We start from the raw sequence: 16657 nt of genomic DNA, 5'->3' as shown, positions 1-16657 counted from the left end.
GAATCTCAAAACTATATAGCTGCCCTAATCAATTATTCATCAATCATTATCGAAATGAGGGATGCAATCTACCTATACTTCTTGCAAAAGCTTTCTTTTTTCAATATTCAACAGAGATATTGTGAGACATATATACTTAATTTAGCACTTTTAGTAAAACATTACAGTGCAACTCTAAGCTAAGCAATAAGGATAATAACAAAATTTTAGCTGGCATCTTGTTCAACTGTTTTACCACGTTATACTTGCTATATTTTATTAGATTTAAAAATTCACAAGGTTTATTCTTAGAAACCGACTTTTGACATTCTTTATCTAGGATTGCAATAGGATTACTCTGATTTTTTTTTCACTTTTACTTTTTTTTATCTTTCTCTAGAGCTTATAAAGTACAATACCTTTCACTTTGGGTCATACCTCCTATGCATATTATGTTTGCAACATTTAGATCAACTACAACATCATAATCATACTTTCATAGTACTACTTTATCATTCTGGTATAAAAAAGTATTAGAAACTTTAATTGTCACTACTAATCGAGAGATGAACTTTTTGGCCTTGAGGTTAACTTCTCATCACAGTAAATAGTTATTGCTCTACACACAAAGTTATTCTTTGAATCAATGGTAAACATTTTAACTTTCATCAAATCTTCTCTTTCTTCATAAAACTCTATCCAACCTATATCCATCAATTTTTGTACCTCTTAAAGAAATTGGTTGCAATTCTCGATAAGGTGCCCCAAAACACCTTTGTGATAGTTACATTATTTTATTAAATTAATCGCTTTGGAATAATTTTAAAGCTTTATTGATTTCAACATATCGACTTTGGCTAAAGTGTTTGAATTCAAACATTTTAGCCATCGAAGTTTTAACTTTTTCTATCCTTATTTTCACATAGATTACTTGTCCATCAATTAAAGCATTTATTGATGGTCTAGTATCATTTGGTATAGGGTTTTCATTAACATTTAGAGTCCCTCATTGGCTGGTATCAAATTTTAACATCCTTTCATTGATTAACCTCTGCATTTTATACTTTAGAGCAGTATAATTCTCAGTAAAACGGCCCAAGTTTTCATAATGATAATACAATATGCATTAAGGTTATACCATTTAGGAAACAGAGGTTTCAAAAGTTCAACAATAACAAGGGCTTGTAAATGTTTCTCAACAAATTGAGGGCATAAATCTCTGTATGTCATGGGAATAAAATCAAAAGTAGATTTTTCTTAGGTATTTTTTAGAACTCTCAGACCACTACTTGAACTAGGTCTTCATTTCTCATCTGATAGGTGTAGCAAGATGATTGTAAGAATAGGTAGGTATCCGAAAAGATGGCTGAAACTGAGATGGATAAGCTAGTTATTATAGTGACTGGTATGATTGATAAGGATAAAGGATGGATGTAACATTATTTATAAAAAGATAATAGGTTTGGTACATTGATGTTGGGTATGAAGTGAAAAATCTGAACTGTTAGCCCACATAGTTCACTGCTTAGGCTTCATTTTCTTTCTTTTTAAGAGCTTTACCTTTTTTTTTCCTTCGCTTGTCTCTCTTACATTGAGGTTGTCATTCTTTATGGTATTTTCAATAATTTCACCTGATATCACCATATCTATAAAGTTTTTTGTTGCATTACTTATCAATCTTTCATAGTACGATATTTTTAAAATGTTCACAAACAAGATAGTCATCTTTTTCTCAATAAGGGGATATTGTACTTGTGCAATCACATCTCTCCATCTCTATCTTTAAAGCTTTATATTTCTTTCTTTTTCATGCTCTGTAGAGATAAAAAATCTAAAGCTAGATTTATAACATGCCAGTATTGTGTAAAAAATGTTTTCATGAGATCCTTCTAAGAATGAATACAAGTTCTGTCTAGTTGGATGTACCATCTGGTTGTAGAACCTGTAAAGTTATCCTGCAATACATGCAATACCAGCTTCTCATTATGAACATGTGTTGTCATTGTACGACAATACATGGTGATATAGGTTATAGGCATTGTATACCATCATATTTTTCAAATTTAAATACCTTAAATTTAGGTGGAATGATCACATCTAGGACCAAACAAAGCTTGATTGCTTCCATGGAACCATAAAAATCCATTCTCTCTATGGCCTTAATTTTTTTTTCTAATAATTTCATCTTCTGCTGAGCGTTGGTATCTTTTACTTTCTTAAATGTCTTTATCCCTAGCTTTTCTCTCTCCTCATGATCATCTAAGTCTGAAATTAGGATTGGCTCAGATTGTTTTTCTACCATGACGAGATTAGCAAAATTTTAAGATATTCCTAGAATAGGTATGCATGTTATTCCTGAATAAGGATAGGCATATCATTCAAAAGTAAAAATTTTAATTTTAATTCCTTAAGAATGTTGAGTTGATCATAGCTTAAACCCTAGAAGATATATAAGATCTATCATGTCTGGTGATTACTTTTAAAGACTAAGATTTTTTTTTACCACTTTTCTTTTGTTAAGATTTTTTAGCGTGTTTATTATTTTACTAATATCCCCTCTTAGTTCTTTTTAAACCTTCTCCATCCTCTTAAATCGACTAGTTTGTTCTTGTTCCATGATTTTGGCTTGACCTTGATGTTGTATGAATGATGAATAGGTTAAGTTAAAATTTTTAATGAGTGAACTATTCTTAAACGTTTATTACCATAAATTTTCAAAAATTAGAGTGATTCAAAAAAAAAATTTTTTCCTGAACTGGATCGATCAACTATTCGTTCAACACTAATCTAGGTTGGTCTGGTTGGTTTGGTGGTTTGGACTGGAGTTTTGGTGGTTTAAGATTGGTTCAACTGGACTGATCTAAGTTGAAAGAAAAGTAGGTCACCAGGTCAGGCCAAGGTTGATGCGCAGATCCTTATAGGGTTAAAACAACGTTTTAATCCTTATTGAAATGATGTCGTTTTGGCTTTTAATAGTTTATATAAAAGCTCAAAATTTTTTTACTTCATCTCCCCTAACCAAGGGATGTGATTTTTTTTGTTTGATTTTGCTTATTATTCTTGGTTTTTTTTTTTTAACAGAAAGCTTCTTTTTTTTAACCTCACAATTTTTTTCAAGGTTTCTACACTCTCCTTTTGTGAGATCGACCAAGGAGCTCTATTTATAGAACTTTGATTGTGGCACTGTGCTTGTCTAGATGGCACAGGACCTGACAGAAAAAGGTCCCGTAGACACTAACCCCCTTATCTTTTTGTTTATTCTGCTTGGCTTTGGCTCTGTGCCTGGATAGAGGACGGCACAGGGCTTCGGTAGGGGTGGGTGGTGCCAATGGTGCTGTGCACGGCACCATGCACCCTTCTGCCCCATTTTTTTATGTTTCTTGGATTTTTTTGTTAGTTGTTTCTTTTGTTTAATTAATTAATTAATATTAATGTAAAAATAAATAAACAAATAAATAAAATAAAAGCAAGATTTGAGCTTAAAGAATGAAATTGGGCCTTAGGCCTCAAGCCTGGTTAAATCGAAATCCGACCTCAACTTGAGAACCCGATATACACGATAAATTTTAAATTGAGGCCCAATTAAAAATTCGAACAAATTTGATGTCTACACTTATCATGCAAAAAGAAACTCTTTCCCCTGCTACTAACAAATTTTTTCCATCCACACCATCCTCCATTTATGATTTTCTTAAGATCATTAGTTCCTATATAGTGGGGATCTAGTATAAGAAATCCACAGTCTCCGATGGCTTCATTGTAATCAACTCCTAGAAGGGTGTATGCAAGAACACCACCACCTGTATCCATAAAAGTTAAAACCATTTGATTCGAAATCATGTTACTTTCCTGATAGATAACAAAATCCTATGCATAGTATAGCAAGTGACCGCGCAGATTGCTAGTCACGTTGATACCAATCCAAGAAACGCGACCTTTAGTAAATGGAAATAAATTTAAAAAAAAAATGGTATTCTCACTAGTTACCGATCATAATTGGTGTTCCTTGATTTTTCAAAATGCAATGCCAGCTTTCAACATTTTTCAGGATGCTCGGATCCAGACCTAACGTTTATGACTTTGCAATGGACCTGCAAAAAACATCTTGTCAAACACATGGATAGAAATTGTGCACAAGTACCTAAAGCACAATTAACAAAGTATGATATGATTCAACTAATATTTTGCCTGAAATAGTCATATCTAATAGACGTATCCTAACATTTTACAACAATAATTTTTCGAAATAGAACAGTACACTTACACCTAGAAGTTTATCCAGAACAAAGCCCAACTCAATTGCACCAATCCATTCTCGTGACCCAATGAAAGAAAGATCCTTGTCACCAATATCTACAAACGACTGTTTTATTTCCCTAAGAAAAAAAATGCTATGTTTATCAGTAAAAAATCATATTACATCAACACTCAAAAGTATGCTTTAAGCAGAAAGTAACAAACTAAACTTAGCAATAATCTGTTCATATGAAACATATCATGGTTTTTAATAGGATGTTAAAAGTCAAATTGTGCACATGGGACCACCAGAAAAAAAATGAAAAAGGAAACGGTGTTAAAAGCCTTAAAAACCTTAGCCTGCTAGCCATTTCATACCTGTGTGAAGGAACATCTATGGATGAACAATGATGGAGTCTGAACCATGAAATGATAGTCTAGAAAGAGTGGTAAGCGCAACCCCATCCCTAGAAAGTGATCTGCATAAGTTAGTAGGAGAACTATAGGAACAAATGATGACCACCATCAAAATCAAAAAATTTCAATTTATTGTCATCATTAGAATAATAAGAGACAAGACGAAGTAACAAAGAATAAAATATGCTAAAATAATGCAAGATTAGGCAGATAAGAAAGAAAATCATTGATGGTGAAACAATTACTAACCGAAAAAACTGCTTCACAACTTCTTGACAACACTAGCAAATCTAGAAACCGTTAAAGAAAGAATACTTATGCTTAGACAGCCATGCATAACCTTGAGCCTTAAGAATTGTTGTAAAAAAATTAAGAAATAAATTTGTACGAAAATGTAAGAGGAAAAATTGAATGTATATTAAAAAATTATTCATCAAGAATTATATAAGAATCTTAGGTTTATATACAACTAAATAGGGGATAAACTAAGAAACTAAATCTTATTAAAAATTGTTCTTATAATTGAGGGATTGTTTATCCTAATTTTTTGTCATTAATTCTAGGGATACAAATATTTAATTCTATAGATACAAATATAAATACATAGATTACAAGATTACAACCAACTATAAATAAATGTTTTCTCACACTCCCTCTTAAGCTGGTGAATAGATATTTTTCATTCTCAGCTTGAAAATAATTTCTTGAAATGTTGCATCACTGAGACCTTTAGTCAACACTTAGAATAATAAGAGACAAAACGAAGTAACAAAGAATAAAATATGCTAAAATAATGCAAGATTAGGTAGATAAGAAAGAAAATCATTGATGGTGAAACAGTTACTAATCGAAAAAATTGCTTCACAACTTCTTGACAACACTAGCAAATATAGAAACCATTAAAGAAAGAATACTTCTGCTTAGACAACCATGCATAACCTTGAGCTTTAAAAATTATTGTGAAAAAACTAAGAAATAAATTTGTGTGAAAATGTAAGAGGAAAAATTAAATGTATATTGAAAAACTGCTCATTAAGAATTATACAAGCACCTTAGGTTTATATACAACTAAATAAGGGTTAAACTAGGAAACTAAATCTTCTTAAAAACTGATCTTATAATTGAGGGATTGTCTATCCTAATTTTTTGTCCTTAATTCTAGGGATACAAATACTTAATTCTAGAGATACAAATATAAATACATAGATTACAATATTACAACCAGCTGTAAATAAATATTTTCTTACACTATCCCTCAAGCTGGTGAATAGGTGTTTTTCATTCTCATTTTGAAAATAATTTCTTGAAATGTTACACTACTGAGACCTTTAGTCAACATATATGCAAGTTGTCCCTTAGTTGAAACATAAGGTGTACAAATCAACCCACTATCTAGTTTTTCCTTTATAAAATGTCGATCTACTTCAATGTGTTTTGTTTTGTCATGTTACACAGGATTGTGCACAATGCTTATTGTAGACTTGTTATTACAGTAGAGTCTCATTGGTCCATCTCACTTGATCTTCAAGTTTTTTAGGATAATCTTTAACCATAGGAGTTCACAAATTCCTTGAGCCATTACTTTATACTTTACTTCAGCACTTGATCTTATCATCACATTCTATTTTTTACTCCTTCAAGTCACAAGATTATCACTAAAAAAGTGTAGTAGTCTGAGGTAGATCTTCTATCAATTACTGAACATGCATAATCAGCATCTATATATGCTTCTAAAACTAGTCCTGAATTTTTTTTGAATAAGATACCTCTCCCAAGATTGACCTTCAAATAGTGTAATATACAGTAGACAGCCATAGGTGCACTTCTTTAGGATTATGCATAAATTAACTTACCACACTCACAGCATATGCTATATCAAGTTTAGTATATAAAAGATAAATGAATCTTTCAACTAATCCTTAGTACATCTCTTTATCTACAGTAGCATCTTCGTTAGTTTCTTCAATTTTACGATTAAGATCTATAGGAGTATTTGCAGGTTTATATGCGAGCTTTTCAATTTTTTTCAGAAGATCCATCACATATTTCTATTGTGAGATGAAAATACCATGTCGTGAGTGAGCTACTTCAATTTTTATGAAGTACTTCAATCTCCCTAGCTCTTTTATCTCAAATTCTCTAGTCAAACACTGTTTTGGATATTCTCTCTCTTTTTCATCATCTTCAGTTATAATTATATCATCAATATATACTAATAGAACTGTGACTCTCCTTGAATTAGAGTGCTTAATAAACAATGTGTGATCTCCTTGACTTTGTTTATATCCCATTGCTAGTATCACTTTGACAAATCTTCCAAACCAAGCCCTAGGAAACTGTTTAAGGCCATATAAAGCTTTTTTCAACTTGCATACTTTGTTTGCTTCTAGATTACCTTCAAATCTTGATGGAACCTTTATATATATATTTTCTTTCAAATCATCATGTAGAAAAGCATTCTTTATATCAAATTGTTGAAGCTGCCAATTGTAATTTACAGCCAAAGATAAAAAAATTTTAACTGTATTCATCTTGGCAACTGAAGCAAAATTTTTTTGATAATCCACTCTATAAGTTTGAGTATAGCCCTTAGCCACTAACCTGACTTTATACTTTTTAACAGTACCATCCGTATTGTATTTTATAGTGAAAACTCATTTACACCCACTGGATTTTTTTTTTAGGCAACTCTACCAGTTTTCATGTTTTATTTTTCTCTAAGGCCTCCATTTCTATTTTTATGAGTTGCCTCCATTTCTATTTTCATGGCTTGCCTCCATTTCTATTTTCATGGCTTGTCTCCATTTCTTACTGGATATAATACCTCGGATAATGTAGTTGGAATTGAAATAGTGTTTAGGCTCACAAAAAAATTTTTATGGGATGGTAAGAATTTTTCAAATGACACAAAATTAAAAATTGGGTATAGTGGATGCTTAGTATATTATCCGATTCTTTTCCTAATGACAATAGACAGATCATAATCATTAGTTATAGTTTTAGAGATTCATGCTCATTTTGAGAAACACAGTCAAAAACTATAGTTGCCTCATTTTCAAAGTTAGGATCAAGTTTTTGGACTGACACTGGTTCAGGCTCTAAAACTTTTTTTCTTAAGTACATCTGTAATTCCTTCATAGAGTCAAGAACAATATTATCCTTTGTCACATTTTTTGTATTTGGAATGGGTTCAGACTCAAATTCAATGTTTAACTTGAGCTCAGCAGAAACAGGTTTTGACTCAGAAGAATTAATAGGTGAAAATGTTAAAGAATGGGACAAAGACAAATCAAGCAAAAAAGAAGTTTTTATCCTTATCTTCCATAAATGAAGTCTCCCCCTGAAGATAAGATTGAGTAAAAAATGATTTATTTTTTTCAAAAGAAATATTTACAGACACATAAAATTTTTTAGTAAGAGGTTGATAGCACTTATACCTTTTCTAAGTTGATGAATACCCCACAAAGATACACTTAATCATTTTTGGATCTAACTTTCCCCTATTATGTCTGTGAACATGAACAAATAATGTACAACCAAATATCCTAGGTGTGAGGTTGTTTGTGGTATTAAGGTTGGGATATAATTGTGACAGTAGTTTCATAAGAGTTTTAAATCCCAAAATCTTTGAAGGTAACCTATTTATAATGTGTGTGGTAGTGAGAACAGCCTCCTCCCAGTAAGATTTGGGTATATTTGCTTGAAAAAAGAAGGCTCGGGTTGTGGCTAGTAAATGACTATTTTTTTTCTCTGTCACTCCATTCTGTTGTGAAATATTAACACAAGATGACTCATAGATAATCTCCTATTTTTGAAAATAGATGGATAGAGTCTGGTTGAAATAGTCTCTGCCATTATCAGACTTAAATATCTTGATTCTGACTTCAAATTGATTCTAGATCATAGTTTGGAAGCTTAAAAATATATTATTCACATCTGATTTGGATTTAAGTAAAAAAAACTCAAGAGACTATGGTATAATCATTTATGAATGAAACAAACCATCTTGCACCAGAAATATTAAAAATTATAAAAAGACCCCTAATGTCACTATGAATCAAGTAAAAGGAAGTAGAATTTCTTTTGTTACTAATTGAAAAAGACACACATATGTTCTTTGCAAGTTCACAAACATTACAATGAAAATCTTCGACATTTAATCCTTTGAACAAAGAAGGAAACATATTTCTCAAAGTTTCAAAAGAAGGACGTCGAAGACGAAAATGATAAAGCCAGATTTTGTTTTTATTGAAGAATTTTTCAGAAAGAAATGACAAAGGTAAACTATTCTTGATATTATTTGTGTTATTTGATGTCTCAAGATAATGTAGTCCATTATTCTCCTTAGCAAGTCCAATCCTCTTCTCCAAACTTTGATTCTAAAATTCACAATAAGAAAGATAAAAAGTCACTTTGCAATTCATATCTTTGGTAAGTTTTTGTATAAATATCAGATTAGAAGATAATCCAAAAACATGAAAAACATTTTTTAGAACAAACGAGGGATTAACTTGAACATCTCCTAATCCTGTCACTGTAGTAAGTGAACCATCTACAACAACAATTTTCTTATTATTATGACACAGGATATATGTACTAAATTTTTATGATTAATGTGTCATATGATCTGTGATTTCTGAGTCAATAACCCAAAAACTCGTAATATGCTTAACCAAGACATTTAATCCATAAGAACCAGAAGCTTTACCTGAACTAGAGACCTTACCCAAAAAACATACCACAATAGGTTTTTCAAGGGTTTTCAATAGGTTTCTCAGCTTTTCAATCTCTTCTCTGTCGAACTCTCCTTGTTTTCGAGACATCTGTAGTACTCCGGTGATTTTTCCATTTGATGCTTCTTCAAATTGGGTGGTAGTGATATCTTTTTTTGAATTGAAATAAGTTTTAAGATATAACCAGAAATGACTCTTAGCAATGAAGGCTAAAGAAGGAAAAAATAGAATGGCTATGAAGGCCTTAACAGGATTCGACAATGAAGGTCTAAACAAGGTTCGACAATGAAAGCCTAAAATAGAAGTCAGTAATGAAGGCTAAAAATTTTACTTCCCAAGAAGAGCCTAAAGCTCTGATACCATGTGAAAAAACTAAAAAATAAATCTGTGTGAAAACGTAAGAGGAAAAACTAAATGTATATTGAAAAACTGCTAATTAAGAATTATACAAGAACCTTAAGTTTATATACAACTAAATATGGGTTAAACTAGGAAACTAAATCTTCTTAAAAACTGATCCTATAATTGAAGAATTGTCTATCCTAATTTTTTGTCCTTAATTCTAGAGATACAAATACTTAATTCTAGATATACAAATATAAATACATAGATTACAAGATTACAACCAGTTGTAAATAAATGTTTTCCCACAATTATACTTCTTGACATGGATACCATACAGTGTTGAATGCACATTCTAATAGCATGGATCTCTAAAAGATATCAGAACAGCAACTTGTTTTAACTGTAAGAGAATTATGAAAGATACTAAAAAGAAGAAGAAAGTCCCATACTGAATCATCAAAGCCATCTTGAAAATAATGATAGTACTCATAAGAACCTTGAACCAGAGAAACAATGCCTCCTGAGACTGCACAAAAAAAAGGAAAAATTCATTCTTTTCCAAAAACCAAAGTTAACAATGACAAAGAGACGAGAAAAGGTAAAACAGAAAAGGAGACTATAGCCACTAACCCCCACTGCTTGGAATCCCAACATGCACATCTTTAAGCAAAGAAGAACCAGATAGTACCACAAAATAAGCTAAAAAGTTCATGCATAGCAGAAACATAAAGAAAGAGAATGGGAGGGTAAAACTGCCTAGATTTCTGTAATGTATTTTATTTCAACAATTACCCTTTCTTGTTGAGCTGTCACTCGAACAGTCTGTTGTTGACAAATCCAGGGAATTGGCAATCCGTAAGAGAGGATGATCAAATGGCAAACCTAGCCTTAGATGTAGGGATCTTCTAGCATCAACTGCCAAACATAAATTACAACCATGGAAAATCAAGGGGTGGACAATAATTAAAATTATAATTCTAAATTTTCAATACATTATGAAGATCACTTTAGAACATGATATGTAGTAGCTTAGTTTGTCATCAAAACCTTTCTAGAAAACAGTACAGACTTTTGTATAAGCAAAAAGAAATGCTAACGATGGCAGGAAAGACTTTTCTTGGTGTGCAAGGTTGAGCAGTTCATGCAAACGTCCAATATTAGTTTGAGAATGTAACAAATGCACCATAGAAATAAAGCATTTTTCCTCTCAAGAGACAAAATTGGTTTATCGGGTGATATATATAAACCAGCCGTATCTAAAAGAGCCCAAATTATTCAACAAAGGCGAGCAATGCTGTAGCTTTATTTTTAGATATGATACTAGAGGAGAAAAGGTAATAGATGTGGTAGTTGACAGAAGTCAACTTTACATAAGTTTTTCTGCTATCCCACTTACAACTCAAGAACACTTCAACAAACAAAAGTTCACATTTACCAAGTACCTTGCTTCATTTCAGTCTCCCCATAATTAAGTTCATAGATAACAGTTATTGGATGTGCTATTCCAGGCGGACTAAAGTGGATGTAGCTGCAAAATGCAATTAGTTTCAAGTTATTTGTGGAACAAGATCAAATTCAAGAATAGAGACTTTTTAGATGAAAAGTAATTAAATATTTGAGGAACTAAATTACAAAATCAATTTAGCGAGCCTAATTATTATATAAATAGGATGCTCAATCAAAGCACCTCATAAACGACAAACTATATCCCAGCTTTCAAAATTGTTATTTTTGTTCTGACTTTCGTATCTCTTAGATAGAAGATAAGGACTCCATATATGATTCTGAACATGCATAACAAGCTAGTATTATTACTCAAGATTCCATAGTATCAGATACGGCTGGTGTTGAGACATATTGTGTCTTGGAATTTCATTCACTTGTGGTGGGTGTCTTATAGCCTGTTGAGCTTAAAATTTCTGCGGCTTTACACTGTCTTCAGAAAACTAATGGTATAGAACGTAGATTATAGAGAAATTGAAACATGTTTTTGAGTATATTAGTGAATGCTTTGAGAAAGATGGTCAAAGTGGAACCATGCACCTAAGTTGATGAATTAGATCATTGGACAACCAGAAGGGAGAACTTATGACCAAAAATTTCACAGCCTATCAGTAACGACTAAACCAGAGAACACTGTAATGGAGCAGCAACAGGGAAAGCAAGGTGGGAGCAGGGGGAGAGAAAGAAAACCTTATGTATACCTCTTTCTGAAGGTGATATATGGAGTCATGAAGACCGTGACATAATTTGATACGTAAACAATTACCTGTAGATGTTGTGTTAACAGATTAGGCAAGGTCATCTTCTTCATTGAATTTAACTGGTCAATTAACCCAGGGATTATTAATTTGAAAATGACATGCATCAACAGGATGCCCTGGAATGCGTAACAGAGTATTTCTAGCTTGAAATCCACAATCGAAGTCTAGTTTCCTCCATAGCTGATAGAAGAAAATGCATAGCGAGTGAGACAAACTTGTTGAAATCCGGGCCGGAGGAATTGGATTGGAGGCATCTGAAGGTGGAGACAATGGTAAGTGGAAGGGAAAAAAGGGCATCCGATCAGCCGTTGGAGATCCGATTCGTTCCGGCTGATCAACAGCTTAGGGCACTCGACTTGTATGCTTCTATTTTTCTTCTCCATGGACTACAGTGGGCAAAACCTGGAGTCGGATTCAAACCCGCGAGAATTTGGTGCCGGTTTGTTTGGGCCGGGCTTTTCGCTAGGGAAAGAAAAGGAAAATAGGACGGAAAATGGAAAAGGCCAGAAATTATCCAAAAAGACCAGAATCAAACGAAGAATTATTGAAATTTCCTTCATGTTTTTTGATATTGCAATTTGGTACTCGTGCTATTTCCCGTTTATAAAAATTGGGGATTCAATTTTATTTTCTTGCATTTTCTTCCTACTTGTGGTAGAAATAAATTGAAAATGAAAGAAAATTACAAAAATAAAATTAATACAAAACACTAACACCGAATTTGATAGCACCGTATTTGATAGGAAAGAAAGATGAAGGAAAGAGTGTGGCATGAAATTTTATTTTTTTTTATTTTTTTTTCATTTGATAAGAAAAAAATTATTAAGTTTATATATTTTTATATAAAAAATCTGTGAAATAGTTATGTAACTTTTTTTTTTAACATATGAGACCACAACAGGAAAATAAAAAAATCTTTAAGTGATTCAAATTTAAATTTTAATCTCTTTTGATCCGATCTTAATCGCATTAAACCTAATAATTTGAAACACGATACAGTGTTATAATATAAAATAATACAAATAAAAAATACATAAATAACACAACTTAAAATTTTTTAAAAATCATAAATAGATTTAATAAAATCAAAATTTTATATTTTATATTTTCGTATCGATACTAATTATAATACGTAATTTTTATATAAAATATGATATATTAACGAAAAATATCGAGTCTACATGTATGAATCATTTTAGCTAATTCTTCTTTTTTTTTACGTATTATTATATTGCTGTGGTTTTTCAAACTAATATCTGGATAGTCATTGTTCAATCAAAGTTAGTTTAGTTGAGGCATTTGACAAAACTTAATGACAAAATAGACCAAGTCTAAACGACTTTCATTTGCACAAAATGGAGAGGTTTATAATTTTACAAATAGACACTCCATTATACATCATCTTGTGCTGGACACACTACCCAGTGCCCACCATTAGAGGATTACTCTATAAAATCCCTAAAAAAGTAGGTGAGGAATGATAGATTGATATGACGAAGCTAGCTAGGCAAAACCAACTCGCCTCATATACAGAACACACCAAGACAAAATTTTTCTCTCATGAATCAAAGAATTAAACTGACTGCTTTCCTACAGAACTAACTCCTTTCTATAAGATTATTGTAGCTTAACAGAATCTAAAGGTTTTCAATACATGACAACCCATTGTTTCCCTCAGCTCCTCTCTCTTTCTCTTGGGCAGAGATAGAGAAGACATAGCTTTAGCTGACACAACCCTCCTCACAAGTAGCTTCCACTTTGCTGCATCACACATTTTCTGTTGTTGAGCTTTCAATTTGAATTGTCTGTCACATTTAAAAAGCAACCAGCCTTAATGTTAATGGTAAAAGGCCAACAATGCTGCTTATAGTAATTGAAAAGAAAGAATAGAAGGACCCAATTTCTCTAGAAAAAGAGACAAACATGGGACTTTTAAGACCCACCAGGCTTGATACACTAATAACGGATAATGATGGGTTTAATTTTACCTGCAAAGTGGAACCCTGCAAGATTCAAGCTGATCACAAATGGAGGAATGGAGTCTAAGAAGCTGCCACATCCGCTTGCACCGGGAGCACCCTCCTCCATTAGCCCTTCTCTTGCACAGAGCAAAGTGTTTGATCAACAGCTGGACACCTTGACACGTTGTGTATTTGTTGCATGGGCCCATTCTCTTTGCCGGTTCCACGTCGTACGGCCCGACATTCGTGCACCCTTCCGTGTAAATGTGCTCTAAACACTCCATTGCCTCGCTGAGCTGCAAATACAAGCTCTGTTCTTCCTTGAGCCGCCTCGTTCTCTTTTTCCTCTGCCAAATTAGATCAATTTTCAAAAAATGAAAAACCAATATCAATGTTAATGAGGGTTGGGGTAATTTCTTTAAGATTTACCGATTCAGCTTCGTCCATGAATTGGAGAATCTCGAGTTCGAGCCAGGGATCATGACCCTGAATGAATTTCCAGCCTTCGGTTTGCTCAACAGCCTTGAAATTGGCGGAGACCAGCTTCATGCACTTGAGGTAAAGATCGGGTGCGTCGCAGAGCCTGGCGAGTTGGAGCACGTCCACCACATTCTCGATCGTCAGCCGTTGACTCACTCCCCTGGTGCACCTCTGCTTCAGCTGCGGGACCGAGTAAACGTGTGACAACGCTAGCAGGTGAATCCCATATTTCTCCATTTGCTCCTCCGTGCACCTATTGCAACACCGGGGTCATTTCCGTCAATTCAACTTTGACATAAAAAATATCTCCTCTGATTTTGGAGAAATAAATCCAGCAAATAACGTGACGGATCAAAAAATATTACTAGCGTAGAATAGGCAATGGAGTGTTAGATTTGATAATTTTGATATAATAATATAATATAAATAAAAAATATATAAATGATATGATTTAAAATTTTAATAATAATTATATATAAATTAAAAAAATTAAAAAAATAAATTTTTTTTTATTTTTTATTAAATTTTTAAAAAAATAATATAAATATATAAATTTTAATATTTTATATAATACGAATATATAAATTATTAATTTTACTTAAAGTTTTGAAATTAATAATCTTACGTATAATATAATAATATGATAAAAATAATAAAATTTTTAAATTTTAAATTAATACAATTAAAATTTTATTTAAAATTATAAAAATTTAATATAAATAAAATTATATTAATATAAATTATAATTCGAAAATTTTTAATTTTATTAGAAGATAATTTTAAAATATCATATCTATTTATTATTTTATTATATTAGGTTTTATTTTTTATTATAAGATGACGACAATGCTGATATTACAAGTAAAAGAAAAGAATTTAGAAAAGCCGTATAATTAGACTCAAACGTTTTGCCAATCGTTGATTATATCACGTGGAAAACAAGGAAGAAATGAACGGCAGAGATCATCGAAGAAAACAGAGAGGAAATCAAATGCTGAACCAACCTGGAAGAGTAGAGGTATCCGACAAAAGCAGAGACGGCGTCGGATGGAACACCGAGAATTGGGATGACTCTCACAGAGCTTCGGTGCTTACGTGGTCTCTCAATTATATTTTCCAGCACCGGCGACGCCATTGCCTGAATATTTAAAAAAAAAAGATCAGAAAACAACGAAAATTTTGAAATCGAAAAATGGTCTAAATAAAAGGGAGCATAGGCTCATTACCAAGATGCTGGAGTGAGTGGGGATGCGGAGGCCACCGGAGGTGACGATCTGGACATCGGGTTCGGGTAAATGGAGGGCGAAGGAGGTGGCTGAGATGACGGCGGAGGAGGTTGAGTTATGATTGTTGCCTTCCATGGAAAGAGAAAAAAACACAGAGTCTGTTCTTTAGTCGTTGTGCGATTTCCAAGGAGCTTGGCTGTCTTGAATTTTATAGACATCCTAAGGGAGTGAGAAAAACATTTAAAATGCTCAAAACCGAAGCCCAGAACAATTTGATGTGTCACATGTGACAAAAATGTTGTGTTTCACTGTTCCACGCGCCTTGAGTGTCATTTTTCGTAAAATTTTAATAAAATTATATATAAATATGATAAAAACAAAATATATATTTTATATTTAATATATTGATATAAATTATAGTATAATAATTTTATATTGTATATATATAGGAACACGAAATAAATAATAACTATTTTTTTATTATTTTTAAGAAAAAATAAGTCCAACAATTTACAATATTTAAATGGATATAATTCAAGATCATATTTTTAATAAAATCATTTTAATATCTTTCAAAATTTATATTAAAAATTTTTTGCTGAACGAGTGAAACTCAAAATCTAACTTTGAACGTTTAAAGGAGTTTGATATTTACTAATGTGAAACCGAATTTAGTAAAACTTGACATACTTTGAATCATAGATTAGTTGTCCTAGTCTTTAAACGGCATAATATTTTAGGTCATGTTTGATTAGCAATGGTAACGAGTAAGGTTAGGGTGAGATTTTGTTCACATTAAACTCGATCCAATTTTATATTTATAATATTCAAACTCGACTTAATTCAAATTTATTAAAATATTATTTTTTAAAATATTATTTTAATATAAATATAAAATTATATAAATATATATATAATTAAATAAATAATTAAAAAATAAATTTATATATATTGAGTAGATTCGAGTTTGGTTTGCTTAAAATCTTATTTTTATTTTTTTTTACTATTACCTGACT

General features: G+C 31.9%; 1 protein-coding gene and 1 pseudogene across 2 annotated transcripts; both read right to left on the bottom strand.

The window, feature by feature from the left end:
• Positions 1 to 3460: 3460 nt before the first annotated feature.
• Positions 3461 to 11402, bottom strand: LOC111303740 (putative Ufm1-specific protease; annotated as a pseudogene). The gene is made up of 8 exons (XR_016344904.1): positions 11398 to 11402; positions 11153 to 11238; positions 10503 to 10625; positions 10160 to 10236; positions 4594 to 4682; positions 4244 to 4355; positions 3967 to 4070; positions 3461 to 3779 (listed from the first exon to the last, which is right to left on the bottom strand). The product of XR_016344904.1 is annotated as a putative Ufm1-specific protease (transcript).
• Positions 11403 to 13287: 1885 nt separating this feature from the next.
• On the bottom strand, positions 13288 to 15819 carry LOC111313512 (BTB/POZ and TAZ domain-containing protein 1-like). The gene is made up of 5 exons (XM_022914200.2): positions 15642 to 15819; positions 15420 to 15553; positions 14365 to 14668; positions 13963 to 14282; positions 13288 to 13779 (listed from the first exon to the last, which is right to left on the bottom strand). The coding sequence occupies exons 1-5, from the start codon at positions 15774 to 15776 to the stop codon at positions 13602 to 13604; spliced, it is 1071 nt and encodes a 356-aa protein (XP_022769935.1). The 5' UTR covers positions 15777 to 15819; the 3' UTR covers positions 13288 to 13601.
• Positions 15820 to 16657: the final 838 nt, after the last annotated feature.

This window comes from Durio zibethinus, chromosome 9 (genome assembly GCF_047325235.1).
Source record: "Durio zibethinus cultivar Kanyao isolate XHJ-2024 chromosome 9, ASM4732523v1, whole genome shotgun sequence".
In the NCBI taxonomy this organism is placed as follows: Eukaryota; Viridiplantae; Streptophyta; class Magnoliopsida; order Malvales; family Malvaceae; genus Durio; species Durio zibethinus.
Note: the sequence above shows the minus strand (reverse complement) of the source record. Positions and strands in the feature narration are given on the sequence as shown.

What these genes read in the sequence shown, in the direction of transcription:
- LOC111313512 (XM_022914200.2), bottom strand. Translation starts at nt 15,776, where the DNA reads ATGGAAGGCAACAATCATAACTCAACCTCCTCCGCCGTCATCTCAGCC. An exon ending in TCATGGACGAAGCTGAATCG is followed by an intron (nt 14,283 to 14,364) that starts GTAAATCTTAAA and finishes CTAATTTGGCAG; the next exon opens with AGGAAAAAGAGAACGAGGCG. An exon ending in TGCAGGGTTCCACTTTGCAG is followed by an intron (nt 13,780 to 13,962) that starts GTAAAATTAAAC and finishes TAAATGTGACAG; the next exon opens with ACAATTCAAATTGAAAGCTC.